The sequence below is a fragment of the Trachurus trachurus genome (assembly GCF_905171665.1).
Source record: "Trachurus trachurus genome assembly, chromosome: 6".
In the NCBI taxonomy this organism is placed as follows: Eukaryota; Metazoa; Chordata; class Actinopteri; order Carangiformes; family Carangidae; genus Trachurus; species Trachurus trachurus.
The window spans coordinates 19,674,233-19,689,772 of NC_139897.1; the positions used below are offsets into that span (position 1 = coordinate 19,674,233).

The following is a 15,540-nucleotide window of genomic DNA, read 5'->3' on the forward strand; positions in this document are numbered from 1 at the left end:
CCCATTCTTAAAATGAATACAAACTCTAATGTTTTCCAAAGAAAGGATTAAAATAGCTCAGAATAGAAAACATCTCTTCATAGGAAAATAACAGGAGATTTTACTGATTTTCTGATGCACAACTTACTCTAGTCAGTTGCATAATGAAGCACTGACAAATTCTTAAGAGTTAAATGTTACAGTTATATCACAGCTTTAGAAATTAACTGTCTTATAAAAGCCTTTGGTCCACTACTCTGAGTCCTCGGGTCTTAGCTGCATCCATGAACTTTATTTCAAGGGCATAGAGCAAATCAAGGGCGCATGCGCGCTGGCTATTGTACCCGGAAGTACATCCATACACGTGTAGCATTCATTTGACAACCTTGAAGAGACTACAAAACAGAGCCTTATCTGTTAGCATATGTCTCACAACACATCGTGTCCGCGATGCCAGTAACACGTCTGCTGTAAGTGTCGAGTCTTTCTTTAGTTCTTTGTAGTTTTATAGACGCGTGTGAACACCTCAGCTGCGGATTAGTTGCTCACTGGTCTCCTTTTCTGTCAGGTTGGAGAGGCTGGCAAAACCATGCTAACGTTAGCATCTCTCAGTCTCAGTTCTTCCAACTCTCCTCTGTGTCTCACTGTAGCTGTCACTGTAGCACAGGTTGTTTGTTTGTTTTTAGTTATTTATGACACTCTGGGTGCGTATTGAGCAGTGACTTGTGTCCCACCCGTGAAACATAAAGGGATGTAGCGCAGCCGAAATGTAGCAACCGTTTGCTGGCTAAGCTAAAAACAAACTACCATAGGCTACATAGCATACATCTAGAGTCGGAGTAGAGTAGCCTATCTGTGATTTGCTGTGTACAAGTCTCAGAGAAATAACTCACCTGTTCTAGTTATACTACTTAGCTATACTCAGATTGCGAAGCCATTTTAGGCAGATTTGTGATTTCACCTGAATGTTTGAGTCCACAGAAAACAAACTGTGGTTTGTATGTGTCAACATTTGTGCTGCTATGTCAAGGGTCATTTCCCTCTACATTAGCCTACAGTATCTTGAAGCTTTCATTGCTTTGCAGGCGTAACAACAGGTTAAAATATATTTATTTTCTTGTTATTTTTTTGTGACCATCATTTCTGTTGCCATTGATAATAATTGTAGGCTACTTAACATAAGCAGCATCTCTACAGTGAACTACTGTTGGGTGACCAGTGATTAAAAAACGCCAGAGTGAAGGCACACAACTAGGATCTGTAGAAATCTTCATTGTAATTATAGGAAAACTATGTGCTGACAGGTTTATAAATGTTTTGTCTTCTTGCAATGCCTTTAAAAAACTCTTAAGTATCACCCTTTTTTCTTTATGAGTTTGGCATTTGAATTTAAATGGAAGATAGATAGATGTGGCATCTATGTTGCATGGCTACCAAAGGACCCACAAACATCCCATATTGTGCTTTCATGTGACCTGGATGGATATGTAAAGAGATGACAAAAAATACTCCAGCTCAGTGGTGTCACCAGACCCCTTTTACTGCCACAAGCCCCACTGTAGAGGCAAAAGTAGGCTACAGTTCACGGGGAGAAATACAGTTCATATGATTAAAATGTGTTAAGAAGATGCATTATTTAATAATGTATAAGTATACAGGGGTGTAATGATTCATGATTTAATTTTTGGTATGTTGATAAAAAGTGTACTTCCCCTTTAGGAACGCATAGGTGTGCTGGATTTTCTGTTGATCTGGAGAGCAGGCAGTCAGTGCTTTGTAGAGTAAGCCACTGCAAGATCCCAGCTATACAAACCTCTACACCCAGTAAATGAGCTGTGCCCCAGTATAATTGTCATATAGGCAGCACACTTTAATGCTTAAAGAGTAGCAACTGCAATGGGAGATGTCACATTGAGACTTAGAACATGTTGTGGGTTTCCATCACAAAAATTATTATTTTTAATCTCTGCTTTTAACGTCTTTTGGCAGCAGTCAGTGACAGCACAGCTCTACACAATTACTTACAATTCAGTGTGATTACAGCTCTAGTAATGTTGTATCAGTTGATAGTGTGGCCATAGTATTTACAGGGTGTGTGAGAATGAAACTATAGATAACGAGAATCTCCTCCTCTCCTCTTAGATACCCGCTCTACCAGCTGGGCAACCCCCAGCTGAGGATCTTCAGACCCAACTGGTTCCTGACCCTGGTGAGGCCGGGAAAAGAACAGCCTCAAGACACTGTCCAGTTTCGTGTCCCAATGGAGTAAGTCTTTATCTACACATTTGACTGACTCCTCGGTCAAACTAATTATTGGTTCAGCATTATTAGTGTTCACATGTAAGCCACACGAGCTGTATTAGGCCTCAATGTAAGCAGGATTCTGTTAAAGGTAGGGTTGGAGATTCTAGCAGGCCACATTTTGAAATGCACAAGTCAAAAGTCCCAGCCCCTTTCCTCAGACTGCTCTCTGAAACCACGACTTCACCTTTCCGCGGATGTAGGTAAAGACACCCAATGCGCATTTCCAGAGCTACATTGCCATCGATCAGACTGGAGTGTACGTATAGGTGAAGACTCTGATCGTGCACGCGAGAGGAGGGAGAGAGGGAGAGAGACGGCAGCTTGATTGGGCGTAGGCAGAACTAGGCACGAAGGCATCTGATTGGTTTTACCTTTTCGGAGCAAAAAGCATGGATTGGTCAGAGTTTTGTCGTACATGTTATTTCAAGCTCTCAGGGGTTGAATGGGTGAGGTGAAGTATCTGAATGAATTATTTCAATCCTATTTCATATATTATAGCTGCTGGATGTTAGGTTTTATGTGATGTAAGTAATGTATGTTCAAACATGCATTTCCTTTGATTACTACACCATCTTCAGGTCGGTGCATTGTACTACATATTGCCATGCCCCCCAAAAAACATGACTGTACTTTGTGGCTGATGCATTCCCATGCTTAGTCAAAATGTCACTAAAATATCACAGGTATTCACATAAAATTAAGTTGTTTTTTTTAAGTAAAAGGTGAAAAAGTCGACACTAATGCCTGCTATGGACACCTTTTTTAGTGTTCAGCAACTTTTGTTTTTTACAACGGTTGATTGAATTTTTTTTTTTTGAGTTGGAAAACCAAAAAGAAACATAATTACAGCAGTAAGAGTAATATTTCCTTATTTCATAAATTTACTATGACAAGAAATTGTTTGTTACTTACATTTTGGTAGTCTGATGCCACTATTTTCTCTCTATATCCCTCACTAAGGTACACCATAAGTGTGCTGATTTTTTGTTACATAATTTATCACAAATATAATGAAATGTCATTACATAACAGAATATTTCTACATATTTCTAATAACATTTATCATTTATTTTCATTGTGAAATTTTGCTGAACATATATTGCACATTTCTCACTAGTGATCCATTGATAACAGCTCTTGTCATTATTATTACTTACTGTATTATTAATGTCAAATCCTATCAAATGCATCTGGTCAAATTTTCTGTCTTTACTCTGTCACAACACCCCTACAGTGTCATCTTTGCAAACTTGCATCAAATTAAATTCACAATATTGCTCAGCCTAATTTTAAAAGCTGGTATGATCTTGGTTGCCCCTGTGTTTTCAACTTGTTGTGTAATACTGTAATTATCACCTCTACCTGAAACTAGACATTGAGAATGAAAAACAGTATCCTGGTCAATATTTATAACATTTATAGCAGCTTATGGAATAGCCATAAAATGGAAGGTTTGCCCAGTGTATGACATAAATATGACTATTGTGAGACTTCAAAACCAGTTATATTTGGTATCAAAGTTATAGTAGGTTGTTACTTTGTGAGACAGTAGTAGTCATTAAGTATCACTCAGATCTATTATACTTTGAGCCTATAGGTTTTGTGCTTATAGTGCAATAATTAGTTTTTATTGGCACTGGAGCAGTCTTGCTAGATGGGTGATATGCAGCTGGAGTTGGGCATCACGGCCACCAGATGGTGTGACTGCCTCAAGAACAGAAGTATAAGCCTGGCAGTCCTCCGTAATATAGACTGTTCTAACCATCTTATGGCTGCCTTTTTAATGAGTTCAGTTGCAATGATGATTTGTAAATGGCTGACATGGGCAGCTGGGTGGGAGGTAGGGTCAAAAGTGCTTTTGTGCGGTGCTGCAGTGGAGATTTTGGCTGTGTTGTAGACAGTGAGATATTCAGCCATTATTCACTTAGAGGGGCCAGTATTAATATCTACACCTATAATAAATGCTAAATGTTTTTGATCATTCTGCGAAACTCATGTCCAATGTCGTATGCTATATATTACCACTTTACTGCCTCCTAATGATGTTCATGAACACTCGTATATATGTATATATATACATACATATACAACCACTTAATTTGGTGGGTTTGGACAGTACGCATTCTGTCATAAAACGCAACAGGAGGTCGGAACCAGTCAACGCTTAGTAGTGATGAGCTGACTTTGACTACATCCATGAGAGCCAAGGTCACCGAGGTTCGCAGCGTTCCTCAGGCGATGAGAGGCCCAGAGCCCACACTGGGGAGAAAAATTGAAGTTTGAGGCAGATCATCTATGTGTCTCTGGTGGGGTTTAGACCATAATCTGTTCATCCAGGTGCCTGGCCTCCCACTCTGATTCTTGCCTCTTCTCTGCCAAACTCCTAGGGTGCTTATGTAATTTTGTGTGTGTGCGCACGTGCGTGTATGTGTGTGTGTGCGCGCGTGCATGTACGCACACGCTCGCTTGTCAGTGTGGGTGAGTCAGTTTGTGTGAATAGTGTGTGTCTTTGTGTATATATGCACAAAAGTGGGTAAGTGCAGGGTGCTTGTGTGTTTATAAGGGTGTGTAAGGTTTTTTTTTCTCGCAGTCTTTGATGCCTGGGAGAGGTGCATGGCTGACTGATACACTGCTGAGGCCTCAGTGTGCGCTTGAAACACTGTTATGTTTTACTTCTCATACACACAATTTAGTAAATGGACACACATTGAGAGACAGTGACACATACTAAATATCACTCCCACTCCCGGCTTATTGATGAGTCTGAGTCACTACGGCAGTGAAAGCTGTTGTAGTCATGACTCTCGAGGGTAGGCGGTGTTATAGCGTGGGTAAGTTGTAGTACCGAGCAGCTGTTAATGAGAAGTGGTATTGTTGACATTCTCAGTGCAGTAACACAACGTAGCCTTTATCTCGGTGACACCTGGGAGAAGATATTCATGTTTGTCTCTCTGACTGTTTGTCTTGGAGTTTTGTCTAGTTTTTCCTTTCTCATTTGCTTTATCGCTTATTTGCTATCACCTACATACGTCTTTCTCTGTCCTCTCCCTCTGTCCCACCCCGGGTTCTGCTGCTTCTTGTGCTTTTTGTTCACACTTTGCAACGCATCCAAAACCAATCCCTTTTTTTTGGCACTTGTTGTTTGACACACCTGGGCTGTATTCTCTCATAATTCTCTTTCTACCATGCTGGAAAGAAGTGTTTGTTTGTCTTTTTGATTGTTCTCAAACCTTTTGTGCTATGTTAGTATTTCCTCTCTGCTCCAGAAGGAACATCATCAAATTTCTTGGTTTACACCCACATGCACACACACACACACCTACTGTACCTCACCTGGCATGGCTAGAGGCCAACACTGATAGACACAAAGCAAAGGAAACAACACTGAACGTTGTGTTCAGTTTACTACGCAGTCATATTTTATGCGACTCTTCTGTCTAATAACTATGAAACCGGTCCACACTGTGGTTTCTCTCTGTAAGCTCACATTTTATTCCAATTCGTACAGCTGTACATTACCTGGCGGATCAAACAATGTCACGAGTGCCAGGGCAGTCAATCTGTTTTTGTTCCACTTCACAAACATATGGCTCAAGTTGGAAATTGGGTCATTTTTCACGCTAATTAACTTCAGTTTATGTCATAGGAAGTAATTTAGCGAGCCAGTAGAGGAATGTAACGAACTGTCGAGTCTTTATTGACCTGTCCCTCTGTAAGGAGTTTAGTGACTCCTGGTGACCTGGTCTTTGATCTATTTCTGTTCTATTGTCAGACCAAAACCCGGACAATAAATCTAATCCTTCACACGCTGCTCTTATACTCTCAACTTCTCAACTGTCTCTTCTCTCTCGAAGTCTCAGGTTCCTCAATGGCTTTTCCTCTAAACAAAGCCTGCTATTATGATCTTGATACTTAGTGTTGAGCAACTTCTGTGCATGTATTGTCTGTGTAGATGGGAGGGTTAAAGTAGTGAGTGTGCGTATCTCAACCCAAACCTGACAATGGGGCAGGCTGACAATGATGAGCGGCTTTCTGTTCCCTTTCATCTCATCGCAGAAAACAACTCTCCTGTTTCGTTCTCACCACTAAGCCGCTGTAACACAATGTACTTTGATGTTTTGTTTATGAATGTGTGTGTGTGTGTGAGAGAGAGTGAGTACGGATGTTTTAGTGCACTACGGAAGTTAATAACGATATAATAAACAATCAGACGCCTATTACTGATGTTTGCTGTTGCTCTTTTGAGACCACTGTTTGTTTCATTCATCCTGTCTTTCAGTTACTAATCAAAATGTGCCCCCGTCTTCTTTGCTAATTCTTTTTTAATAAATAAAGTGATTAATTTGATACATTGTTATGTGTACAAGTGGTGATGCAAGGTCAGACTTTAGACAAATTAGCATCCTTTGTTGCTCCTCAGTTTTTGTAGGGTTTTGCACTTAACATTTTTAAATTGGGTTTTCAGGGCAACATTAAGTAACTTGCATGCATAAGAAAGAGTCCAGATTGTTATTGAGGATGTGCTGAAGGGGTGAGGTTCTTTTAGACTGCAGTAAGTGCCTGTCATCTGCAACTCTGCATCACCCCGATGTGTGGCTGCATCCTCTTCCTCTTCCATTTCCCTGCAATACTTAAAGTTGATCTGCCCAACCAAAAAGGCACCATAAAAAAGCCCGAATGTACATGCAGCCCAGTTTCTATCAAACAAAGAGCCACATTAAAAGCCTTCCAGTGGTTTGCCAAGTCAAGTTGCTAAAACAAGCAACCTTTCCAAAGAGGATTCATGCTAGCCACAAGAAGCATTATGGTCACTACATCATTGATGTTCAACTTAAAACAAGAAGGACATGGTAGCAGCAGCATACTCTTTCGATCAGATGTTCAAACTGAATCAGAATACTTTATGGACTGCTCGGGGGAAATTAGGTTACAATTGCTCCCTCAAGAATGGAAATGTAACAGAAAGGGATCGAGAATAAGTAAGATTATAAAGATAGGATAAAAAAGATAAAGATAAAATCTAAACATAAAAAAATAGAGTATGTCCTTATACTTTGTGTAACTGTGTATGTATATACAGTATATATATAGGAATTGTCATGTTAATTGCGAATTCATGGCAGCTGTAGCACATCATTCAGTTTACACAAAGGAGCACAAGCACCGCGTGACTCACCTTGCCACACCATGAAGACGACTAATCTAAGAAAGAGAGAAGCAGAGGGCCAAGAACAGAGCCCTGGGGTACCCCATATTATATATCAGGAATACGTGTGCGTATAATGTCTAGTCATTACCCTGCATTCAAAGACAATCTCTGGAACCGTATATGTCAGTGAAATTATAAAACGGTCACTGTGGTTTTATATACATATCTTGGACAACTAGGATGCCTCAATTTCTTGTTTTTAACAGCAATATTTATCAAGAGGGTTTTTTCTGCAAAAAAATCCATATCCTTGTACTGTTTCAGTCAATATTTGTTGTGGATTATTTGAGTCTGAAGATCATTGAGTCAGTGGTTGTATAGTCCATCCTTTCCTCCGTTAGACACTACCCCTTGACCTGGCAGATGCTCTATTAGCGCCAGCACATTAATAGATATGTGTCTTGCAGTAGTGTCTGAGCTCACAGAATTCATTCACCGTCCTTATTATCAAACTCTGTCAAAGCTGCCTCTGTCCTGTTTTGCACTTTTCCAACTGTGCCCTTTCACCTACTTCTCTCGTATGCTTTTGGAGCACAGGTGTAAACGGCCCGCCTTCAACCACTGGAACTGATACTCACAATCTTTTTGGCTGAGTGCGTGTTAGCCCACATTTGAGAATAGGACATTGAGCAGCATTTAGGCCGATTGCAGAGGAGGTCTTATGTTTGAAAACAGTTGACATAGGTGTGTGGATTAATCTGTAGACTGACAAATCTGCTCCATTGTCACACAAACACAACTATGTCAGAGCGGAGAACAACAAAGAGATGAAGTTTACCCTTTTTCTTCCTCCGTGCCTGTATCCCTTCAGACACCTGTTGCTTTTTGTACCTCTTGATATCAGATTTGCGTGTTATATCTCATTTGTACACCTCCCCTTGAACAATACAGAACAATATAACTTTTAAAAATGTTTTCTGACAGTGATGCCAGCCTGCCTGTTTTTAAACCTGCTCGGCAACAACCAGCCATAATTGAAACTAATCCATCGTCTGCGTCATTTGATGCCTTTCTAGGTTTTGTGTTTAGAGTTCTTTCATCATCTTGGGCAAGGAATCTTTGTAGCATGTGTTTTTGCGTATAAATATATACCAGTTGCTGAGGAACCATTCCTTTAGCCTTGCCAGTTGCTGGAGACAGGTTTTCATTCTTCCTGAGAGGCAGAAGTGTGAAAGGTTAGCTTGTGGAGTCAGATGGGTGTTTATACTGGGATGATGATCAGATGCTGTCTGCATCACTATTGGAGACACCACGCCCTTTGTCTAAGTTTAGCCTTGTTTATGTACACACTTAACTTGACATTTTCTCCTCAGCTTTCAGCCCAAGGCTTTCTCTTAGACTGGATTCCACTTTGTAGCTGAGATGGGGCTCATGTCTTATTGAGTTAGGTCCCAGAGAAAACAGCTGCCTAATGTAACCCCGTGTAAATGTAGTGGACAATATTTATGTATGTGAATGTCTTCAGTTAGAGCTGCAGCCAAACATTTTATTATTCAGTCAGTCAATTATGAATTTTATCGGCAACCACTTTGATAACTGACAAATTAAGTCAAATATTTTTCATGCAAAAATGCCAAATATTCTATATTATATGATATAATATAGAATAAAGTTGTGATATAATATCACAAGTTTGTCGTACTATATTGACTTGGTGATAACACAAAAAAAGAGATTTAGGGCTGTTGATCAGTTAAAACACGCAAATTGACGACATCACTGTGGGGACTGAGAAACTGGAGGATGTTTTGTTAGTCTCATGCTTATAAACTATTATTATGTCATATATACTGTATCTATAAATATTTATATAAATTGGGATGGACAAGCTTTATATCATCTAATTATATTTCTTTGTTTTTTTATATTGTTACATATTCCACTTGACTTATAGATAAATTGTAAGGTCGACTAGCTGCTCGTTAAGCACATTTGTATTTGCATGGGCATCTTGTTTAGAGAAGCGCCTGACTCTGTGTGCATTTCATGTATGCTATCTGTATGTTTGTGGTGGCAGGATAATTGGAGTCGTAAAAGCAGGAGGGATTTAGAAAATGTTCTCCTCATTAATCAGGATCAGTGTTCCCACTGCTAATGATCCAGAGGAGACCTCGCAGTCCCCAAGCCACTTTCCTCTCTTCCAGTTCCCCACTGCTGCTTTCTAGGAAAATCCGTCTCTCAGCGCAATAACTCTCTCTTTCTTCCTCTCTTGATCTCAAGTACCCCCGGTCACTCTGCTCCGCTTCACTGCCCTCTGGCACACACACTGTGAGACGGGGGTTTTGGGGGGAGGTGGGTGCAAATGGAGCAGAAAGGCGCATCTGCATGCCACATCTTAGGAAATACATCTCTCTCCTCTTGGCGGGGTAAAGGGAGACAAAAAGGCCTAAAGAAGCCTTAACAAGTTTGTTTACACCTTTCTTTACACAGTGATGCAGCCCCCCCCCCTCCACCCCCCAACTCCAAGTGGTCCTGGACCATTATTGCTTCTGAGAGAGAGAGAGAAAGCTCAATGAGGCCCTAGTTCTCTCTCCTCTCAAAGGCAGCTGCCTGAAGTCGGCTTTTTGTAGGAAAACCCTATCATGCTCAAGAGTCACCACATCAAACCGTGCTACGTTTAGTAATGGTGGAATCAAATGTGGAAATAGTTACACAAGTATCGTAAATGTAAGCTAACCTCTCTCGGTAAACACAACTTAGCAGGTCAAATGGAAGTGTTCTAGGTCTACATCAGTGTCAGCTTTGCCAAAATTTAGCCTATTATAGAGGAAAAAGCAATTGTTTGTACAGCATGGAAACATATATTACATCACTCTTTGGTACAAAGACTCTTTGTATTCACAGATGGGATTTTCTCATGCAAATGTTTGCCTCACCTATTATTGTTACAACGGCTCAAGATATTGTGCTGTGTCCTCTGAAAAATAGAGAATATTACATTATCCTCTTCTATCAAAGAAACATATGAGGTGATAGAAGACGCCATATCCGAGGCACTCATGTCAGACCACAATGTCGCTATTAAGCACTTTGTCAGACGCATTTGGGAAGTGCTCTCTACCAAGGTAATCCAATTGGCTAGATTGATTAGCAGTTAAAAGCCTTTCTTCCTCTGGCCGGAGCAATCCCTTCCAAATGCTGCCCAGTGGGCTAGCCTTAGCTTGGCTGGCCCACCGGATCACTTGGTGCCAGGCTCACTTCCTGTGTAGGGTTTCACCGGGTGCGATCAATACATGCAGACGGCTAATTGGATGAAGACTGACACTCACATTTCTCTTCGCTCCACTTTATGGTTCATGAGTATAAAAGCTGAATGTGGGTTGATATAGGGGAGTGTCCTGGCTGTTACAGTAGGTAATATAACAGCAGAGTTTATGGGAATGCAGTGTGGAAATAGGCTGTATCATTTCTGTGTTGCTGTCAGTTAAGTGTTAAAACTGCTATTACAACCTCGCACACGTTCAAAACCACGCCTTACCTCACACAAACACTAATGCTGGATGCCTTACATAACCCCTGATCTTCCCTCTCTCTCTTTCTCCCTCCCTGTCTGTGTGTTTTTCTCTTCTCTCTGTCTCCTCTGGATATGTCTGCACAGAATGACCAAGTACGACGTAAAGAACTACCTGGAAAAGATCTATAACGTCCCAGTGGGAGCTGTCCGTACCAGGATACAGTACGGTGAGTGCCCCAGTGCTTTGCACAAGCACATACAGAGAGCTAAGAAAATTTAAAGAACTTGGAGTGGTTGACACTACCTCATAAAATATTAATGTTTCTCATATACTTACTGATGATGTAGTCTGCTGAATGATAATTATTCTTTTCTTAGCCAGACTAGCAGTTAGTATTTAGAGAAGTGTGAGCTCTAGATGATCTCACACTGTAGGTCTTCACAGGTCCATTCTGGGCCTAGTAACTGAGACCCGACCTGGGCCCCAACTCGGCGATGAGTCCAAATTATATTTAGTCTAACAAAGTCTGGTAGGATCCCATTGTTTATCCTCAAGTCAAGTTCCTGTGTGCCAATATATCTAATACCAGAACGGATCCATGTGGGCTTGCAGTCGTATCTGATCATCATCACCGGAGAGAAATCCTGTGATGATGCGGTCTTAAAAGGTATTTAAAAGAATCACCGTAGCTAACTTTATGGCCTGTAACATGTCTTAATCACCATTTTACAAGATATTCAATTAGTAGTTTTTTTTTTCAAATGTGAATAACCTATGTGTCCAAAGAGTTTGAAAAGTAAATGTTTCCATTAATTTATTTTATTGATATTACCTGTGTCATTTGGACAATTTTGAATTTGGACAAAATAAAGCAGTGCAGATTCCTGATCTTAAGTCTTATAGAATTGAAATAAACAAATCGGAGAGAGCTTTACGGCCCTCACCCACTACCCAAATTACACAATGACCCTGTGTCACCCCAGGTGCTCAGTCTCTTCATGTTTGACTGTGTCCGTCTTGCTTCATGACCTTGGAAATGTGTCTCGAGGTCTCTCTGTCGCTTTGTGCCCCAGAACATTGAGAGTGAAATATAATATTTTATTGCATTTGATGAACAACCACAGAGGCAAGGCAATCATGCATATAAATCACAGCTAGAAAAAGACTGAGTTTTGAAAATGAACATGAGTGCATGTGCACAAAATTAATCTTGCACTTTGTTGCACCTTTGCGGGGACCAATACAGAAAAGTGTGGTACAGATTACTTTAAAACAAGACAATGTTTGAGTCTAGTCTTTTAATTAAATCAGTCCGATCTTAATTTTGGTTCAATCTGGCTTGAAATGATTGAGCTCCAAGCTGACTGAGTGGGTGGAACTGACGTGAGCAATGCATTTTATCTGCGTAAGATAAACGAATATGGGGAGTGTTTGAGAGTAAAACAAAACAAAACACGAGTGTACATCTATGTAAAGACGTTGAGTCTGTCCAAATTGTTGAGAAAGAGGGTGTGGTGTTAAAGCAGTGGGGAAAACACTTGATTCATGGTATGCAAAACCAAACCACAAACATTTCATCCAAATTGGGATCCCAAAGTTGTACTGTAGCTGTTGTGAATAATTTGAACAAATGGTACACACACACCCACACAATGTTTTTATGCTAAGCTGTTAACTTCCACCCACGTCTTAAACTCTGCAGCTTTGCAATTATTATAAATAGTTATATATAAATAATATGAATAGTTATATTTATATCTTCATGGGAAAAAGCTTTGTACATTTACCTGCAAGTCATATTGTGCTGTAATTTGATGTGGAACATTTCACACTGATATGAAACAATTACATTGGTGATACACAAGACTGCACACCAGAGTTCAATATTGAGCATATACTGTGAAATAAGTGTTATGGTAGAAGTATCAAACATTAACCATCTGTTGGCTTAAAATATACCTTAAGGTTACAGTGAATTCATATAACTACTTCTGCAGCATGTAACTAATCTGCGTTCAGTGCACTGCAAAAACTCACTTGTCATGGACAAATTTGAAACAGTTATTACCTTGAAAAGTTCATATGTAATACAAAGTTCAGTCTCCTAATAGGTTTGTGATAGATAAAAAAATAATAAATTGAACTAATATTTTTGTTAAAATGAAAATAGCATGGTCATATTATGCTTATTTCCACCATAATATATATATATTTTTTTCCAGGCGCTCCGGTTAGTTTAGCCCATAGAGCGCAGCCCATGTAGGCATAGTCTTTACTGCAGCAGCTTGGGTTCGAATCCAACTCGTGGGCCGTTGTTGCATGTCATCCTGGTCTCTTTTTCCCCTGATTTTGTGTCTTTCATACTGTCATATCTCAATAAAGGCATAAAAAGCCCCAAAATATATCTTTTAAAAAAAAGAAATACTCATGATTTTCTCTCCATCTCAGTAGTCTTTTAACAGTTGTCAGATTTTTCAATAAAATTTTGGTTATGGTGTATGGAATTCACAGAAAGATGATTTTTGTTTTAGGAAGCATGAAGTCAGATTGATTCTGTTTTGGAGACTGTCAGTGGTGGTTAGGAGCGATTAGCAATTCCAGCTTGCAATATAGATGGTCTTCCCATTGACATGCAGCAGCAGGAGTGCTTTCCAGCGGCTAGTTGCGGTAGTGGTTAGCGTGCCTGGCTCTCTTTTCTCCCTAACACACAGCTGCTTATCTGACAATCTGCTGCTGCAGCACTCCAGCCTCCAGCTGTCCCAGGACACCCCACGCTCCCTCCACACAAACACATACTATTCACTTACAAACTTGCAACTTCAAGGCCTCAAGTGCCCCATCCCCTCTTACACCCATCACAACCTCAACCCCCCCCCCTCCTTGCACCCTCGTCAAGGATGATCACAGAGCCAGGAACAGTGTTATATCATTGATTTAATAATCCTCTTGGCTTTTTATGGGGGGAGGAAACGACTTAAGTTTGCACGGACTGATTTGAGGCCATGTTACAAGTTTTGGAATTTGCAAGTTTATGGAAGAACAGAAGGGGACACATGGGTGGCTTGAGGTTGTAAAGACACTAAGGAACAGGCTGCAAAAAGGAGGCATGTGCCCCCCCTCCACGCTGCGTCTGAAGGGCCACGAGGAGCCCCCTCCACCTCTGGAGGAGACACTTGGAAAGAGACGTGGAGGGGCGGGAGGAAGAGAGGTGCCTAGCTTAGCCTTAGCCTACGGTGTGGAGGACCCATTAACACTGTTTATTAGGGTTGTGTCATTAAAAGCGAGGGGAAAAGGAAAGCCCCTGAGGAGGGTGGATGTAAGGAAAGCAACGAGCCTTTGGGGGACAGAAGGGGATAGAGAAGAAAGGGCAGCTCGGGGCCCCTGGTGATCCCGAGGTGCGTCAGAGAAGGTATCACTGTCTGCGTCAGGAGTTCCACTCCATTGGCAGCATAAAGACGGGAACAGTCAGAGAGGAGCGAGGGGCGCAAACGACCCTTTTTTCCCCTCCATGGGCGGCAGGGGTATTTTGGAAGGAGTTGCCATGGTTACCCCTCCGGCCTGGGATTTGTAACGTGATAGCTGGCTGCCAAACCGCAATCTCAAAGTGGGAGAAATTGTGCTTGCGTTTGCGACTGTTGTATGAAAGGTCTGTCTGTGTGTCTGTATGTGTTAGGAAAGGGCTACACGAAGTCAGAGAAACACACTTTGTAGCTTTTCAAGGTGTGTGTGTGTGTGTGTGTGTGTGTGTGTGTGTGTGTGTGTCTTGTATGTTGTTTTTTCATTTATTGGGGGCGGGGGGGGGGCAGGTAAGGATCTTACCTTGCCGTTTCAAAGGTTGTAGCATTTCCCTCTGGATTTCCTCAGCAACCTACACACACGTGCACACTACACAACAACACACACTCGCTCATCCATGCACACGCACACACACACACACACACACACACACACATACACAGGTAGCCTACACACATAGGCACAGGCACTTTGTTACCTCTGTCTCCCACCCACACAGGGGCCTCCAGTTAGCCAAGGGGTGTGTGTGTGTGTGTGTGTGTGTGTGTGTGTGGGGTGGGGGGGGTAGAGGGGGGGTGTTTTACAACCCTGCTCAGGGCTTTCCCTGAGCAGTGGGTTGCCTGGCTAGTGATTACTAGCTACATTCACCACACACACATATACACACACACACATACACGCACACACACACATACGCAAACACACACACAAATGACTCATTACAGCGGAATGTTTCCCTTGTTTTTCATGTCATAAACCGTTCCCATGGCAATGGCAGTTACTCAGAGGGCCTGTTGACTTGACCACCAGGGTCTCGCTGAGATTAGAGTTCGAAAGCAGAGATGTACTGTTTGATGCTCTGGTCATTATCTGTCATTAAAACTGGAGTTCTGTTGTAACGTAAAGATTTAAATACCTGTGCAAAGTGCCTGTACATCTGCTAAGTACGAGCTTCTAATTTGTTTGAAGTCAAGCGCCCAGCCTTCCCCCCATTCACACACACACACACACACACACACACACACACACACACACACACACACACACACACACACACACACACACACACACACACAC

At 41.4% G+C, this 15,540-nt stretch overlaps 1 protein-coding gene across 1 annotated transcript in view; it reads left to right on the top strand.

The window, feature by feature from the left end:
* The first annotated feature begins 328 nt into the window (after nucleotides 1–328).
* mrpl23 (mitochondrial ribosomal protein L23) overlaps nucleotides 329–15,540 on the top strand; it is a 34,205-nt gene continuing 18,993 nt past the window's right edge. Inside the window, exons 1-3 of the mRNA XM_083974472.1 lie at nucleotides 329–449; nucleotides 2,122–2,244; nucleotides 11,091–11,173. Of these exons, the coding sequence (XP_083830598.1) occupies nucleotides 430–449; nucleotides 2,122–2,244; nucleotides 11,091–11,173 (226 nt within the window). The 5' untranslated portion in view covers nucleotides 329–429. The remainder of the gene's footprint in view (nucleotides 450–2,121; nucleotides 2,245–11,090; nucleotides 11,174–15,540) is intronic.